Source organism: Vicugna pacos, chromosome 10 (genome assembly GCF_048564905.1).
Source record: "Vicugna pacos chromosome 10, VicPac4, whole genome shotgun sequence".
NCBI classification, from domain to species: Eukaryota; Metazoa; Chordata; class Mammalia; order Artiodactyla; family Camelidae; genus Vicugna; species Vicugna pacos.
The window spans coordinates 25,568,051-25,584,972 of NC_132996.1; the positions used below are offsets into that span (position 1 = coordinate 25,568,051).

Here is a 16,922-nt window from a genome sequence, read left to right on the forward strand (position 1 = left end):
CACACACACACATACACGGTTGACCTTATTTTACAAAAGAGGAGCTCTCGGAGAGGAGGCAACCAGTACAAGGACAGCAAGTTATAAGAAGTCTGGGACTTGAACCCACCTAGGCCCCGGATTCTGCTGTTGCCTAGGAGCTGAAGAGGGAGGAGCTGCCAGATCCTAGGGAGGCGGGGAGAGAGGGCGAGTTCCCAGCAGCCCGCGCTGACGACAGCAGGTGATTTTTTTTTTTCTTCTGCAGCGCGTTCTCTCAGCATCTCTCCTGGATTTTTCCCCCACTCTGCTCAGCGACAGAAAAGGGTGGGGCCGCTTCCTTGCAGCAGAGACGTCGGCGGCTGCAGCATCATTGGGAGCAGCGGCGGCGGCAGCAATGCTTGGTCTCTGTGAGAGGTGATCGCCTCAGAGTCCTGCTAGGTGGCTGGCTGCGACGGGACGCCGGTGGAAAGGAGAAGAGAGCTTCGTCTGTAGCCCCTGTAGCCACACTGCCCAGCCCTTCCTCTGCGCCATGGCTTAAGCCCGCAGCCATCTCGGCTCTCGTCGCCTCGCTTGGCCGGGGACTGCGCGCCGCCGCAGCCGCAGGGAGGGGCGCGTCCCAGACACCTTCGCCCAGGGATCTGGGGACGCCTTTTCTCACTCCGCGGTGCTCTCAGCTGACCGCACTCCGAGACCTTTGCGGCGACTCCCGGAGGCGTTTGCAGTCGGAATCGAGGGACTTTACGGACTTTATCTCGGTGATATCTCTGCCCACTCGACCTTCCTGGGTGCTTTCTGAGGAAGCAGGGCGCTGTAGTTCAGGTCACAAAGGAAAATACGGTGGGAACCAGATTGGCCTGTCGAGGGCCAGGGGACTGAGAAAGATTAGAGTCTTGCTTTTGAATCCAGCAAAGAGAAGGAAAGCCAGCTCTGCAGCGAGCACCATGGCGTGGCCGTGCATCACACGCGCCTGCTGCATCGCCCGCTTCTGGAACCAGCTAGACAAGGCGGACATAGCGGTGCCGCTAGTTTTCACCAAATATTCGGAGGCCACCGAGCAAGCGGGTGCCCAGCCTCCGCACCAGCAGCCTGCGCAGCCGGCGCCCGCGCCCCCTTCGGCGCGCGCGGTCGCCATAGAAACTCAGCCGGCCCAAGGCGACGGGGATGCAGTTGCCCGGGCAACAGGGCAGGCGCCAGGGCCTGGCGGCGACCGCGAGGCGGGGGCCGCCTCAGGCCGCAGCGGGCCGGGCCCGGGCTCTGGCTACGGCTCCAGCTCCACTTCTGGCGCGGGCCCAGCGGACTCGGTGATGCGGCAGGACTACCGCGCTTGGAAGGTGCAGCGGCCCGAGCCGAGCTGCCGGCCGCGCAGCGAGTACCAGCCTTCCGACGCGCCCTTCGAGCGCGAGACCCAGTACCAGAAGGACTTCCGCGCCTGGCCGCTGCCGCGCCGCGGGGACCACCCGTGGATCCCCAAGCCCGTGCAGATCTCCACGTCCTCTCAGGCGGCGGCGCCTGTGCTTGGGACGCCACAGCGCCGGCCGCAGAGCCAGGAGCGCTGGCCGGCGCAGGCCGCTGCCGAGGCCCCGGAGCAGGAGGCGGCCCCTGGCGGAGCAGGTGTCCTTGCGGCCGGAAAGGCGTCCGGGGCGGACGAGCGCGACACACGCCGGAAGCCCGGGCCCGCCTGGATGTTGCGTCGTGCCGAGGGGCTGGGGTACGAGCAGATACAGCTGCCCGCAGTCCAGGCCCAGGTCCAGGCTGCGGGCCCAGAAGCGGGCAAAGGGCGTGCGGCGGCCGACGCCCTCAACAGGCAAATCCGCGAAGAGGTGGCGAGTGCGGTGAGCAGCTCCTACAGGTGAGACATGGCCGGCTGCTCAGGCCACGGGGCTGGTGGTCGTCCTCACCCCCTCCCACAGATTCTCCTCATCACAGGGCTTGTTGTCAGCCTCCCCCTCCCATCCCAGACCACACCCATTCCCGCGCCCCAGCCCTGACCAACGGCTCTTTGGCTCTTTCTGAGGTAAAAGCTGTTAGTATTACCCATCCCAGCCTGCCCAAGTCTCTCAGTTAACCACTTCAGCCATCCTTTCCCCATCCCCGCTCCACTCCAAGTCCCTGCCTGCATAACAGACTTTTGCAATTTCTTCACCTCACTGGGTGCTTCCATTCTGCCGCACCCAGTCAACAGCTGCATTAGCCTGGATGTTGCCCCTTGCTGGCTCAGCTGCCACCCAGAGGCCTTGCTGCCTTCCCACTGGCCAAAGAAGAGTGACATGTCCCCCTTCCCTCCTCCCTAACCCAATTCACTTGGCCATTCATTCTTTCCCTGCTGTCTCTCTGTCCCTGGGAGACAGCCAAGCACCACACCCTTTTCTAGATTCCCTGCAGGGCCCTTATAGGGCACCCTCCTCCTTCACCCACTCAGGCTTTGAAAGCAGATTCCTTATCCCTTTTACGAGCCATGACACATTGGGCAAGTTTTTTTTTTTTAACCTCTCTGGGCCTCAGGTTCTTATCTGTGAGATGTGATTGATAATAGATTCTTGGATTGTTCACACAGGTATTGATTTAATATTAAATACTCAACGTATTTTGGGCACCTGCTATATGCTAGGCACTGAGCTAGACATTTAGAAGATTACAGGAGATGATTCAGGAGGAGAAATATTCCTGGCACGTAGTAGGTAATTAGTATATCTTGGTTCCATTGAGAACTTCTGCATGATGCCTCATTATTCTGATTTACACTTCCTAGATACTTCCCACCTACTCCCCTATTGATGCATCTCCTTTCTCATTTCCTTTCATGTTCTCCAGGTTCTTATTCTCTTACCACCAAGAACGCCCTCTTCAGCACGTTTTAATTTCCTTTAAATGAATGCCTTCAAGCAAGAGCATATTTATTCTCTCTCTCTCTCCTTCTTTCTCTTTCTCGAATTCACCCCCTGCTGTAGCCTCTGCCCTTCCAGTCTGCTTTCTCACTCTTCATCCATTTAATATGTATTTTTGAATGCTTAGCTTTCAGTCCTGCCCTTGTGTTTCAAACCAAAACAATTAGCTAACAGAACACCGTTGACTCTGAACATGTAACATTGGGCTTGGGGTCTCTGGGGAAGCAGATGTGCATGATGAGGAATTGAGCTAGAAGTGTTCAAAATGTGGTTTATGGGTCCTTCATCAATGCCACAGGCAACTGCCTTCTTCCTGCAGGAGGGTGTGGACAGGAGGACTGTAGAGTTTGTGTCTTTTGCCAAGATCTTGTATGTAGCCCCATAACAGACTGATGTCCTTCCAGTGAATATGACAAACACTCCCTCTTGTGCTGAGGAACAAACAGCATTGATAGACATCCTCTCTTGTTAAGACAAAATCTGCGCTCTGCTCAGGTTTTACCTCTGGAAAACATTAGCCAATGAAAAGGGGCAGCTAATCAATTGGCCCCTACTTCTTCCTGAATTCCACCTCCCACTTGGCATTTTTCTCTTAGTTTATTGTTATCCTGGCCACACTGGTCCCCCAGGAGTACACCAGTTCCTTTTGGATCAGGCAAGGACACAGATCCTTTTCCTTGGTTCTAGGTATGAGGAAGTGGAATTTTCACAATATCTTTATGCTACTACCAAAGAGGATCCAAAAAAAAAAAGAAAGGAAGCAAATAAGCAAGGAGAATTTTTTTTAAAGCCAATTTATAGCTTTGTGATTCTGCCGTGGCTTTCTTGTTTGCAAGGCCCTATTTCATTTCCTAAGAACCGAGAACCCTAAGGTTGGCCTAACATCACAGATTTCTGGATTGGCCTTTTCATCATCCTACTCCCAGTATGCCTCCCTGTGGCAAGTGGAACCTTACCACCTACCAGGCAGAATTTACCTCTTTTTTATTTCCATATAGTCAATGCCAATCAAGAGAGATCCGCATTTCAAATCTTATTTGGTGATGCTACTCAGTTTATGTCTCCAGGTTGGTACGAATTGGCTTTGTCCATAAATGATTGGTCAGACAGTCAGGCAATAATCCACCCTTCAGACACATCTCACTCCAAATATTTTGAGTTGTACCTTTGCTCTGTGTAGCCTCTTCCCCCAAAACAACACCTTAACTGTGCAGTAAGGCTTGCTTTATAGTTAGAAGTGATTGGATTGATTGGGGAGAGGGAGAGGCTATTCTCTTGTAGCTGGTGAGAATGATTATTTTTAATAGCTATCAAAATTTCATCAACCTGTCAAGTGAAATCTCTACATACTTCAAAAAAATTTTTTTTCTAATTTGGGTCTTCTGTAAAATTTAATTATGCAGATGACTTTGGGGTCAGCAGTTCCATTTTGCTGTATAATCAGAAGGGTTTTGAAACATTAGAAGAATGAATATGGCTGAGACATCAATTTCTTTAATGGACAATTTAAGTGCATGACAAATTTGATGTGAAAGTTAATGCTATCTTTTGTTCCAGAAGAAAAATTAGCCAATAATAGGGAAATTCACTTTGGGTGAAAGTAGATATGAAGAAATAAGATAATTAATTAAATATACTATAAAGAAAAAATGCCTGGAAATTATAGATTTGTCTGGAACATTGATTTCCCCTCCACCCCCAATTCTCTCACATTCTTTTCCTTTCTACGATTCTGAATATTTCCTGAATTTAAGTATGCTCCGTGTCTTCTGTAGGTGAGCCCTACATCACCTTAGAAACCAAGTTGGGCTTCATTTCATCAAAAATTTGATTGACAAACCCTTTCTTCTGTCATTCTACGGAAATCATGGTTGTTTACACCATGGTGACTAGTTCATCTCATGGGCTTTATAAATGACATCTGTAAATTGACATCAATGTGAGCAGTTTGCTTAAATAGAGAAAGGACTCACAATCCATCAGCTTAATATATTGGCATATAACATAAAATATACATTCAGCATCTAGTCATATACATGCTAATTAGTTTTCTTATGAAATATACAGTTGGTAGATAACATCATGTCCTTTGACACTATGGTTTTGAAAAACTTTCCCTGATCAGCAGTTCATCTAATTCATATAACTGATCCACACTAGGTTGGGATTTTTGCATTCAAGTGGTACCTCTAAGGTTTCCTTAGAATTATTCACAATCATGATGTTGATTAATTTTCAGGACATTCATATTACATAAATGATACTATAAAACTGAGAAACATGTCTTTGTTATCACTTTTAATGTTAAGGATGGATTTCACTGGGCAGCCACTTATGAATTTAGACCTAGCATTCTTAATTAGAAAATAGATGAGTCATGGGAGGGGATTAAAATTCCTCTCTCAGTCAACCCCATTGCCCCAGCCATTAGTTAATAATGATGGATGGGGTAGCATTTGCTCCCTATAGAAATGGTAATGAGCAACTCTTCCTGGAAGAAATCAGCTGGGGCACCAGGAGGTAGAATTAATAAACCAGAGCAAAAGAGTACTTGAAAAATGAGAGTGGTAACAAGGAAATCTGAAAGAAAAGTAGCCTTTAATACCTACCCTACAATCTTCCATAAATGTTGGAGAAAGATCCATCTGACTCGACTTATGCTATCCAGAACTCCCAATGCCTACAGGGCAACTGCCCAGTTCCCTAACATCCTCCTGGCTAAATCTCAGCAATACTTCAGGGCCAGTCTCAAATACTAGTCTTCAACAATGCCTTCCAGGTCCTGCCATTCCAAACTAATTTTTTTTTTATTCCCTTTTCATGTTTTGTGTGCTTCTCAGTGTCTGCTTGATACTTTTTCCCTTATCTGCCTCCCCAGTGGATATGAACACTTGAAGAGAAAGGCTGTATTTTGTTCATCTCTGTATCTCTCACAGCATAACATTGTGCCTAGGAACCATAGAGGTTTGTTGAATCCAGTGGGATTTTTAGAGTTGGTGAAAAATTTATTCACCTACATACTGGTTCATTTCATTTGGTTTTATTTAGCTGAATTAATTTTGGAAAATGACCACCACATCCCTGCTATGTATCAGACAGGATACTGGGAATACCAAAAAGTGATAACCCTTATGTAAAGAAATTGTGTTTTCCTTAATCAAGATAAAGGAGAATTCCTACTAGGTTAGCACTAGAAGTAAATGTTCAAATGGGAAAGGGCAACAAACCAGACAGACCTGACTGTAGGTGCACCTTTACCCAGGGCAGTGGTCCTCAACCTTAGCTGTACAATGGAATCACTGGATAATTTTGAAAATGCTGGTACATGTGTGCCTTGCCTAGAAATTTTGATTTAATTGGTCTCGATTTGAAAAAAAAAAAAACTGCCTCAGATCATTTTCATGTGCAATTCAGGTTATGACCATACTTAAGGCAGAGGTTCTCAACATTTAGTACACAAAAGAATTATCAGCAGAGTGTTCGAAAACGCAGGTTCTTGGGCCTTATCCTCGGACATGCTGATTCAGTAGGTTTAAAATGAAGCCTAAGAATCTATATTTTAACAAGCTCTCTAGGTAATTTTAATGCAGATGAACTTCAGGCTTTAATTGGAAAAACACTGCTTAGAGAGATTTGCTATCTTTAAGGGATAGAGTTTTTCCATATATAAACATCGTATTGCTTGCCATTTATTTAAGTCTTTTATGTCCTTCATTTACATTTTTGTAATTTTCTCCACAAAAGTCTCTTTCTCACATACACACACACACACACACACACATACACAATAGTTTTAAACTTTATTTTTCTGTATTTAAGCGTTTAACAATCTAACTGGATTTTAATTTTATGTATGGAATGAGGTAGGAATCTAATTGTCTTTTTTCCCATATAGAAAGTCATTTATCCAATGCCGTTTTTAAAAGTTCAACTTTTCCCTACTAATATCCCGCTAATATCTCTTCTATCATAAAGGTCACATACACTAAGATATATTTCTGAGATCTCTGTTCTATTCCAGTAATCTGAGCTAGAGTCATACTATCATCTTTTTTTTCCCTGAGCTATTTTAAATTATTTTTCCTATTTTGAGGTGTTACATTTTATTACATTTTCTAATTTGTTATTGCTCATATGTATTAATTTTTGTATACTTTTCTTGTATTCAGCAACTTTACCACATTCTCTTGTTAGTTTTATTTATAGATTCTCTTAGACTGTCTGTAGAGATAACATATATTTTTGGCAAATACCAATTTATCATGTTCCTTTGTGATACTCATTTATTTGTGCGTGTGTGTGTATGTATTGCTACACTGGTGAGGACATCCAATATAGCTTTGATAGTAGGTTTCACAAGCATCTTTGTCTTGGGCTGTGGGATTGCTTCTAAAGTTTTGTCATTAAGTATGAGGTTTGCTCTGAATTATTATGAGATAGCATCATACAAGGTTAAGAAATTTGTCTTTATACTAGTTTATGAGGGTATTGAATTTTACTAATGATTTTTGCATCTACTGAAAAAGTCATATGGTTTTTATTTTTAAATATGTTAATAGATTGCTCTGATATTGAACCATCTTTTTATTCCTAGGATAAACCTTACTTAGATAAAAATATATTTGATGATTCTGAATTCTTTTGCTACTTTTTATTTCAAATTTTTGCATAGATATAAGTGAAATTTGTCTAAATTTTTTTCCTTTTTTATATTGGTCTTGTGCAGTATTGGCATCCTGGCTATGTCTATAAAGTTAATAGATAGATTTTTCTCCTTTTTAGTTGTTTGGAACAATTCATATAACAAGTGCTCCTCTTTAAATATCTGATAAGATTCTCCTGTAGAACTCTCCATACCTGGTGTCTTTTTCATGGGTAGACTATTTTTTTTTTTTACTACCAATTTGATGTCTTTAATGTGATTCATTTATTCATTTTTTTGTATTCCTTCCTGAGCCAATTTTAGTGTTTTATATTTTTCTATAAAATGTTACATTTTGTCTAATTTTAAAATTTATTGGTATAAGATTGATCTAGTGAATTTAAAAATCATCTCTACTTATCTGCATGTATATCCCTTTTCCATACTTAATACTAATCGGTACCTTCTTTCTTTTTATTCATAATAGTCGTATTGAGGTTTGTTTAATTTTTTAGTCTTTTTAAAGAATCATATTTTGGTTTTGTTGATTGTCCCCCTTTTCAGTAAATTTTGCTCTTATTTTTACTATTCCTTTACTTTTTATGCTCTGAGAGGTAGGCATAGGCCAGGTTAGGGACAGTTTTATATCCATGGCTAAGAAGTTTGGATTTTTTCCTAAAGAAATGAGTCACTGAAGGAATCTAGGCAGAGGAACTACATGATAGTTTAATATGATTTAAATTTGATAAATATCCCACTGGCTGGTAACCTGGAGAGGTTGGATAAAGAGTGGCCAGTGACAAGGCTATTGAAATAATCCAGAGAAAATGGTAAAGCCTGAGCTGTGGCTGTGAGCTTGGGGATTTATAACATAGTAAATATAGTTACAGAGCAACAGATCTTAATGACCAATTGAGATGCAAGGAAGAGGATAAGTACAGAATAATTATTTTGTTTCTGGTTCAGGTAACTGGTAGTGGTACTAGTCATTGGAACAGATTTTTACTTTGACTTCTGTGATGAATATAAAGGAGAAAAAATTCCAGAATGAAAGTTGGGCTTATTTTTAGTATCTAGAATTTAATTTGCCTATGGGACATCTGACAAAAACTTTCAAGAGGCAGCTGAGTAAATGGATCTGAAGTGTAGGAGAGTAATCTAGGCTGTAAATACAGATTTGAAACACCCTGTGGATATTATTAAAGCCATGGGAGGAGGTGAAATCTCCCCAGAGAGGGAGTAGAGAAAATTAGCCATCAGAAATGAAACCCTGAGTGATGCGTCTGTTGGGGACAGCAGAAGGAATAGCCATGAAAAAGACAAAGGAGTGATCGGAGGGGAGGGAGGAAAAGCAGGAGAGAGACTTACCTTGGAAACCACATTGAGTACCTAACTCAGCAATGCCTTATGCCTCCCTGGAAATTTTTCCTGAGGAATTACTGTGTGCAAAGCATTTTTCTAGCTCATTGATTGACCTTGTGCAGTTAGATATAATGTTACTGAGGCTAACCCACAAAGAGGAGAGGAGAGAAGATATGCGCAATTAATTCTTGGTTGCTCTCCTAGGAAAAAATGGCATCTAATGCATATGTGAATTTTTAAAAAGTCAAGTCAGTGATAGTTCTAAATCTACAATCACAAAGAATGACTCAATGTCCCAGTTACAAAGCTAAAATAATCTAACAATGTCCACTAGGATTAAAGAGCCATCTCTGTAATCAGTGCACCTTTGGCTTTTCAAATTATGTCAGCTGTATATATGTAGAGAGGTGAGCTTCTAATTCTCTGCTAAATGAAGAAAACTGCAAATGGACCTCAACCAGCAAACTAAAAATTCTCTTGATGTTCACTAAAGATGCTAGTTTTCACCATTAGAAATACTAATAGTTAATGAAGTGCCTACTATGTGCCTGGCAGGCTGCTAGAAACCACAGATGCATTTTCTCCTGTAATCTTTATAGCAGTCCTGCAGAAGTGGCCCTTTTCCTTCACTGTTAGAGCTTAAGACCCACAAGTCCTCTTGTCTGCTTTTAAGACTGTTGAAGGCACAGACTTTGTCTAACACTAGCCTTTCTCTGCACACGGCACTTCCTCCATGTCATATTAACACAGATTGTCTTAACTCAGTTTCAATCCAGTAAATATTGATTAGTGTCTACTCTATATCAGGCTAATTCTGAGGGAGACAAAGTAGTCCTTGCTCTTGAAAGGCTTGTTTATTAGGCAGAGACAGGTGTGCTGAAAAGTTATAGGTACCCTGATAAAAAGTCTATGTGGGGTATGGTGGGGAACAGAGGAGAGAGGGCTTAAATCTACTTAATTTGATGGTTATCAAGGAAAGGGTTCAGTAGAGAAGGGACTGGTAGGCTGAATCTTCAAAGATGAGTGGGCATGAAATGGGGAAGGGATCAATCTGAGTAAAAGTACAGAAGAGAAATTGTCAGCAGTTCTGAGCAGTTCTTATAACTGAGAGGTCTCATTGGATAAGGATAGAATGGTGAGAGCTAGACTGGGTAGGTAGGCTGGGGCCAGATCCTTTACTCTATGAGCAAATGAAGAGGCAGGACTGGGTTTTGGGAAAGGTGACTTTGGCAGCAATGGGAAGGATGGATTGGAAGGGATTAGGCTGGGAGCATGGAGTCCCGGAAGGAAGCTGTAGTCTAGGTGAGAGATGACGAAGACCTCCAGCCACGGAAGGATGTAAATGAGCACTGATGGTGCAGAATAACATCAGGTAGTGGCTAACTGAAAGTCAGCAGAAAGGGAAAGGGAAGAGTCTAGGATGTTTCCCAGATTTCATGCTTTGGATGTCTAGGGAAACAATCGTTCACTGTAGATAGCATAGTTTTGGACAAGTTTAATTTGAGGTGTCTTTGGAAGGACTACATGGAGATGTTCAATAGAAAATGAAAACAGAAACTCACACTGCTGGTATGGGTGTAAATTACTACAATCGCTTTATTAAACTCTGTTTTCCTTATGACCCAGAAAATGCATCCTTGAGATTGCGTACCTAACAGAAATGAGTACAGAAGACTTGTATAAGAATGTGTATAGCAGCTTTATTAATAATAGCTAAAAAGTAAAACCAACCCACATGTCCATCCACAATAAGACAGACATTGTGGTCTATTCATACAGTGAACTATCCCATGGCAGGCTGTGGCTGGCAGAATGATGGTCCCCTCCCCCACCCCAAAATGTCCACATCCTAATTCCTGGAACCTATGAATATGTTAAGTTAAAAAGCCAAAGGGACTTTGCACATGTCATTAGGTTAAGGCCCTTGAAGTGGGGTGAGTATCCTGGATTATCCAGATGGGCCCGTTATAATCACAGGGGTCCTTATAAGTGAAAGAGGCAGTGGCACAGTGGCACAGTGGGATGAAGCCTTGTCCAGCCATTGTTGGCTTTGAAGATGGAAGGGGAACACGCACCAAGGAATGCAGGCAGCCTCTCAAGCTAGAAAAGGCAAAGAAATTGATTCTCCCTAGAGCCTTCAGAAGGAACACCTTGCTTCTGCTGAAACCGTGATTGTAGCCAGTGAGACCTGTTTCTGACTCTTAACTACAGAACTCTGAGGTAATACATTCATGTGGTTTTAAGCCGTTCAGTTTGTGGTCATTTGTTACAGCGGCTATAGGAAACACATACACAGGGTTTCTCAATGTCAGCACTATTGACATTTTGGACCAGATAATTCTTTGTTGTGAAGAGCTGTCCTGTGAATTGTAGGATGTTTGGCAGCATCCCTGGCCTCTTTCCGCTCGTTGCCAGTATCGTTCCCCACTGCATTACCCCTCACTCAGAGTTGTGACAGTTTAAAATATTTCCAGATATCACCAAAAGCCCACTAGGGGCAGGGCAAAATTGTCCCTGGTTGAGAAGCACTGTTGTATAGCAATGAAAAAGAAAATTAGTGTAATACTCACTAGCATGGATAGATCTTACAATGATGAGTGAAAGAAACCAGATACAAGTGCACTTACTGAATGATTCCATTTACATGAAATTTCAAAAACAGGCAAAGGTAATTGATGGTAATGAATGTCAGAATACTGATGATCTCTGGGGGTGGGGTGGCTAATTGACTGAAATGTTGGAAATGTTCTATATCTGATCTGGGTGGTGGTTATGTGGGTCTATACATACGAACAATTAAGATTTATGGACTTTATCCTATGTTTGTTATACCTCAACAAAAAAAATTAGAAAAATTACAAGCCAGGTAAATGAACATATAAATGTGATACTCAGGAAAGAGGCAGAACAGAAAAGAACAACCTGGATCATCAAGCATCAGGGTAGGTGGGAAGAAGGAGGGTGAGAGAAGACCATGCTGTGGCCATAACCCAGCTGCACCAACATATATCAGGGGTGAACAGAAGAGCCAGTCAAGGAAGGAGCATGTGTGTCTGTGTCATCCCTGTCCAGGAGTGAGAGCACAGGCCCACCGTGGTCCCGCAGGAGCTACCCATACACGTGTAACATAATAGTACTTCTCTTCATCCTCCCTGTCCCTCCGTTGTCAGTGTGTATTCCTTATCAAACTGAGTGAAGAGGCTTTGCAGGACCAAGCCTGATGTAACCTCTTTCGCAGACCACGAAACCCCCTATAAATGCCTCCACTGTGCTATTCCCTGTGGCCACTGTTCCCTGTAGTGACTTTAAAGAGTTGGCTCAAGTTGTTGCATATCCTAGAGGGCATTTTTACAATCTTCTTGACCACTAAAAATTGTTTTCTATTAAATCATAATAATGGGTGAAAGAAACTTTGTGCCTGTTGCTTTAACATCTCTTTTTATTTAGACTTCATCATGACCTTTTAAGGAAAACGTCTCTCTCTTTAAAGATGAATAATAGAGGGGAGGGTATAGCTCAGTGGTAGAGCGCATCCCTAGCATGCATGAGATTCTGGGTTCAATCCCCAGTACCTACGTTTAAAAAAAAAAAAAAGATGAAGAATAGAGTCAGGGAGGCCCAGGGACTGAGGATCACAACCAGTCAGTGGCTGAGCTGGCTCAGGAACCTGGTTCTCCTCATTCCAGCCTCCAGTGGTGTCCACTCAAGCCGATGCCTACCATATCCCCGTGGTTCCACATGCCATTCCCGGGGCAGGGTTGGGGGGGTGCTGCTGCCTGCCCCCTACGCCTGCCCTTCATGCTGTCTTTTTGGCTCCCACTCTCCTAAGCCCATGCCATCTTCCTTCACCTCCTACCTGGTTCTGCAGTGGGAGAGGGGTGGGTGGTCTCACTACTCCTTGTCCTGAACCCTCCATGGATCCCCTTCCCTTCCAGAGCAAGGCCCGGGTCCCGCAGCCTGCAGTCAGGGCCCTCCAGGACCTGACCTACGTGGTGCATCCAGCATTATGCTCCCCATATACATCTGATGCTTTTTCCTGCAGATTCTTAGTTATGGTTGCACATTCAAATCTCAGGAGCCCCAGCAGGTGATCTGGCCAAATCACAGGCTGAGCTGGGCCTTGACAAGCCCCACACGTAACCACTGCTGGATTTTGCTCACAATTTTCGCTCCCACCCGCCTCCTATCTTCTTTCTAAATCCTCCCTATCTTTCAGGGCTTTTAGTCCATTGTGAAAGAGGCTTACACTATAAAAGCAGGGGATTGGATTGGATTTATTTGATCATAATATTATAATAATAATGCAGTGGGCTTAATATCATCTTTATTCCAAGTTCAATGCAGCATTTTAAGAGCACACAAAGGCTGGGGCTATGGAATTTGAGGATTCAAGATGCAGAGCACTTGATCCCACATACAGGAGTTTGCTGCCTTGTGGGGGAGGTAACTTGGATGCACGTATCTAAAGTACCAGGCAGGGCCTGGTAAGGGTTAAAATCAGGGCCAGCGTTCTCTAGGGCTGGTTAATTCTGTTGAAAGATTCATGAAGGGGATGGTTGTATGAGTCAGGGGTGATATACTGATGCCCTGTGAAGGATTTGGTGACCAGTAAAACTGGGTTTGAATCATTTCTCTTGTGAAAGCCTTTATATTTCTCATCAATAAAATGGAGGTAATTACACAGTAGGGATTTCATGGAGTCATGATGATGGTGGAGGGAGATAATGCTTTTACAAGTGCATGCCCATCAGTAAGTGCTGCCTACTTTTGTTACTATTATCATTTGATAGAATGGAACAGAGTGGGTTATCAGTAAAAGTCTTTCACTGATTCATTCATTTAGCATCTGCCACATCTTGTATCAGGCATTATGGGAGAACCTGGGGATATAGAAATGAATTACATAGTACCTGTCCTAAAAAAGCTCTTGGTCTAGTGAGAGAAACATATTAGGAAAATTGTAATAATGGTAGTGAGTGCAATAATAGAAATATGGACAAGGTGTTGAAGGGATGTAGAGGAAAGGGAGAGTTTGACTCAGTCTGAATCAGGGACCACTTCCTGAGGAGGTGGGCCTGTGTGGTATGCCAAAAGTGTGGAGTTTGTTCTACTGGGAAGGCACAGATTAGGAACTATGTATTCCTCCCTAGAGGGCTTTACCAATGAGATAAGAATGAAGAAGGCCATTTAAGAATACAATACTTACTAGTAATTCCAGCTCCTCTCAGGTGTCTAGCTTTATTTGGAGCTTTGCGTTCAAATCCTACCTGCCACTTATCATATGACTTTGGTCAAGTTACTTAACCTGTCTTCTCTGGTTTTTTTTTTTTTCATTGGTAAAATAGAACCAATAATACCTACCCAGCAAGGTTGTCAGAAGACTTAACATTCTGTTTAGTCTGTGACTCTCTTACCTGTCTTATTTACCATTGCACCCCCAGCACCATGCTTAGTGCATGGTCTTTAGGAGATGCTAAATAGATTTTAACTGAACAAATAAATGAATGATGTATGTTCAGTACTTAGCATAGTGCTTAGCCCCTAGTAAGCCCTCAGGAAATACACCTCCTCATCCTCATTCTCCCCAGTGGGCTTGAGTACCATTTGGCTAATAGAAAGAGGTAGTATTGCCTTTCTGGGTGCACACATTCTGAATTTCTGGGAACAGAACCCTGAAAGGCTCAGATAAAAGATTTTCTGTGAGTATCTTTTAGTCTGACTTGAAGGATCAGGGAAGACCTCAGAAAAGAGGGTATCATCTGAACCTTGAAGGATCAGTCTGATTTTAGTAGACTGAACAATCAAGTAATCAGGAAGGTGACACATTCCAAGCAGAGAGGACAGCTGGAGCATGTAGAGCTAGTTGTGCATTTGGGGAGCCACAGCTTTTCAGATATGACTAGTATTCCAAGTGTGAGGAGTGATTTGGCAGGATGTGAGTCTGGAAAGCTCTAGATCAGCGATAGGCAAACTTCCTGTAAATGGACAGACAGTAAATATTTTAGGCTTTGCTGGCCCTTATATATTATACAAACAGAGAGAAAAAATTTCCCCAAAGTTTTATTGATGAAACTCAAAATATGATAATAGTAATAACAGAATATAATCTTTTGTAATATATGTCTACTAATGAGGAGAACGGATTTTTTAGGGGAATACCATTTGCTGAAATTGAGTATAAATTAATGTTCTTTTTCATCATATTACAAACATTTATCCACAAAAACTATTCTTAGCTCCTGGCTGAACAGAAACAGGTGGAGGGCCGGATTTGGCTCAAGGACCATAGTTTGCCAATCTCTGATCTATATTATTGAGCGAAGAATACTGTGCTATCAAGCTTCAGACTCTGTATTTAAGTAGCAAATATCCTCCTGCACAGTCCTGAGAATACTTGGTCTGACCAAGACTTATAAGCGCATTATTTATTCTTCCCAAGTGATATAGTCACTCTCTTGTTTCCTTACAGCTGAAAAGCAACAGGGCACACTGATGTACATGTGAGAGTCTCTTTGTCTTCATATGTAATGAGTAACCAACCCATCTCTTATAGCAACCAAGGATACAAGGTACAGGAGTCACCATTGTGAAATATTATTAGTCTCTGGCTGCTATGACCATCTGTTTGGGGTTCCCCCAGGAGCTGGAACAGGCTTTTTTAAAAAAACAGACAAGGAAAAAGTGGTGTTCAAAGTACGCAGGGATATAATTCACTTGCCTAGGATTCACCATCCAAGAAAAGCATGGAAGAGTGCTCTATCATGAAAGTTCTGTTCTAACTCCTCAAAGAAAGCCCTGACCCAGCATTCCTCCAGTCTGCCCAAAGGCTGGCTGTAAACTGGAGAGAGGCTTGGTGATTCTAGCTGCCAAGAATCTAACCTAACACCATTCTCTAGGGAGTAGGGAGCCTTTTAAGACATTCAAACTACTTATTCAAACTACATTTGTGAGAAGTTCATACTTTATAAATGCTACCTTAATCTCTATCTAGATGGAGGAATTTTGGTATACAGAATTATTTTGTGAATGAATTGAATTCAATTCAGTTCAATCCATATTCAATTAATTCATTCAGTTTAATTCAATTTATGTTTGTTGAATACTCCCTATGTGTGAGAACACAGAGCTCAGCTCTGGAGATGACTGAGGTCCCCATTTTGGGACATCCTGATTTACTCTGTGTCTGTTCCTACTTCAATAGCAAGGAGAAATATGATAAGGAGGATGATGGTGATGATGATGATGGAAAAGGAGGAAGGGGCAGGAGGAGATCTTGCATTGCCAGCACATAAATGCTTTTAACCAGAAAGGTCTTTAGGGCTGGTAGCAATAGAAAAGGGAAGAGTTCTGAAGAGGTAATGAGGAATATAAGGGAAACTAGTAATCACAGCTACTAATCTGGTAACCATAGTGCAGCGGCTCAACCAGATGACTTGGCATCAGATAAATCTCAGTTCATATCCCAGCCTCTCTATTTACTATTTCTGGGATCAAGCTCTGCACTTAAGTTCCTGGATTACAGCTGTGAACAAGACAGACATGGTTTGTCATAGGTGAGCTGTACAACAATAGATACACGTACATCCTGATAACTAATATTAAATATGGCTGTCATGAGTTTTAGGCAGGGAAAGTACAAGGTGCTAACAGAGCACTTAATGACAGCTGACCAGCCTAACCTAGACCAGCATTTGGAGCTGTCGTCTGAGGGAGGAGAGGTTGAGCCAAGCTCTGAAGGATTTCGATGAGATTTGATGTCCGATCCACTTCCCGTGTGACCCTGGACAAGCCTGTCCTCCTTCTGGCTTCGTTTTCCTCACCTGTCACTAGAGGGTTGGCCCAGTCCCTTCGAAAGTCCTTCCCAGTGCAAAGGGATCAGACTCAAAGACCCAAGTGCATGATGCCAAAGTGTCCATGTCATTAGCTTACAGTAGACAACACAGGGTAGAGGAGGGAGCACGACTGTGATCTGAAAATCCGATGACATTGAAGAGGGAACTTGTGGCCAAGGATTTGGTTTCATCCATTTGATACTGCTCTCATTCCCTTCTAAA

At 43.1% G+C, this 16,922-nt stretch overlaps 1 protein-coding gene across 1 annotated transcript in view; it reads left to right on the forward strand.

Annotated features, from left to right (window-relative positions):
- Window positions 1-751: 751 nt before the first annotated feature.
- The window catches only part of MAP6 (microtubule associated protein 6), a 64,983-nt gene continuing 48,812 nt past the window's right edge, over window positions 752-16,922 (forward strand). Inside the window, exon 1 of the mRNA XM_015238423.2 lies at window positions 752-1,828. Coding sequence (XP_015093909.2) covers window positions 921-1,828 — 908 coding nt within the window. The 5' untranslated portion in view covers window positions 752-920. The remainder of the gene's footprint in view (window positions 1,829-16,922) is intronic.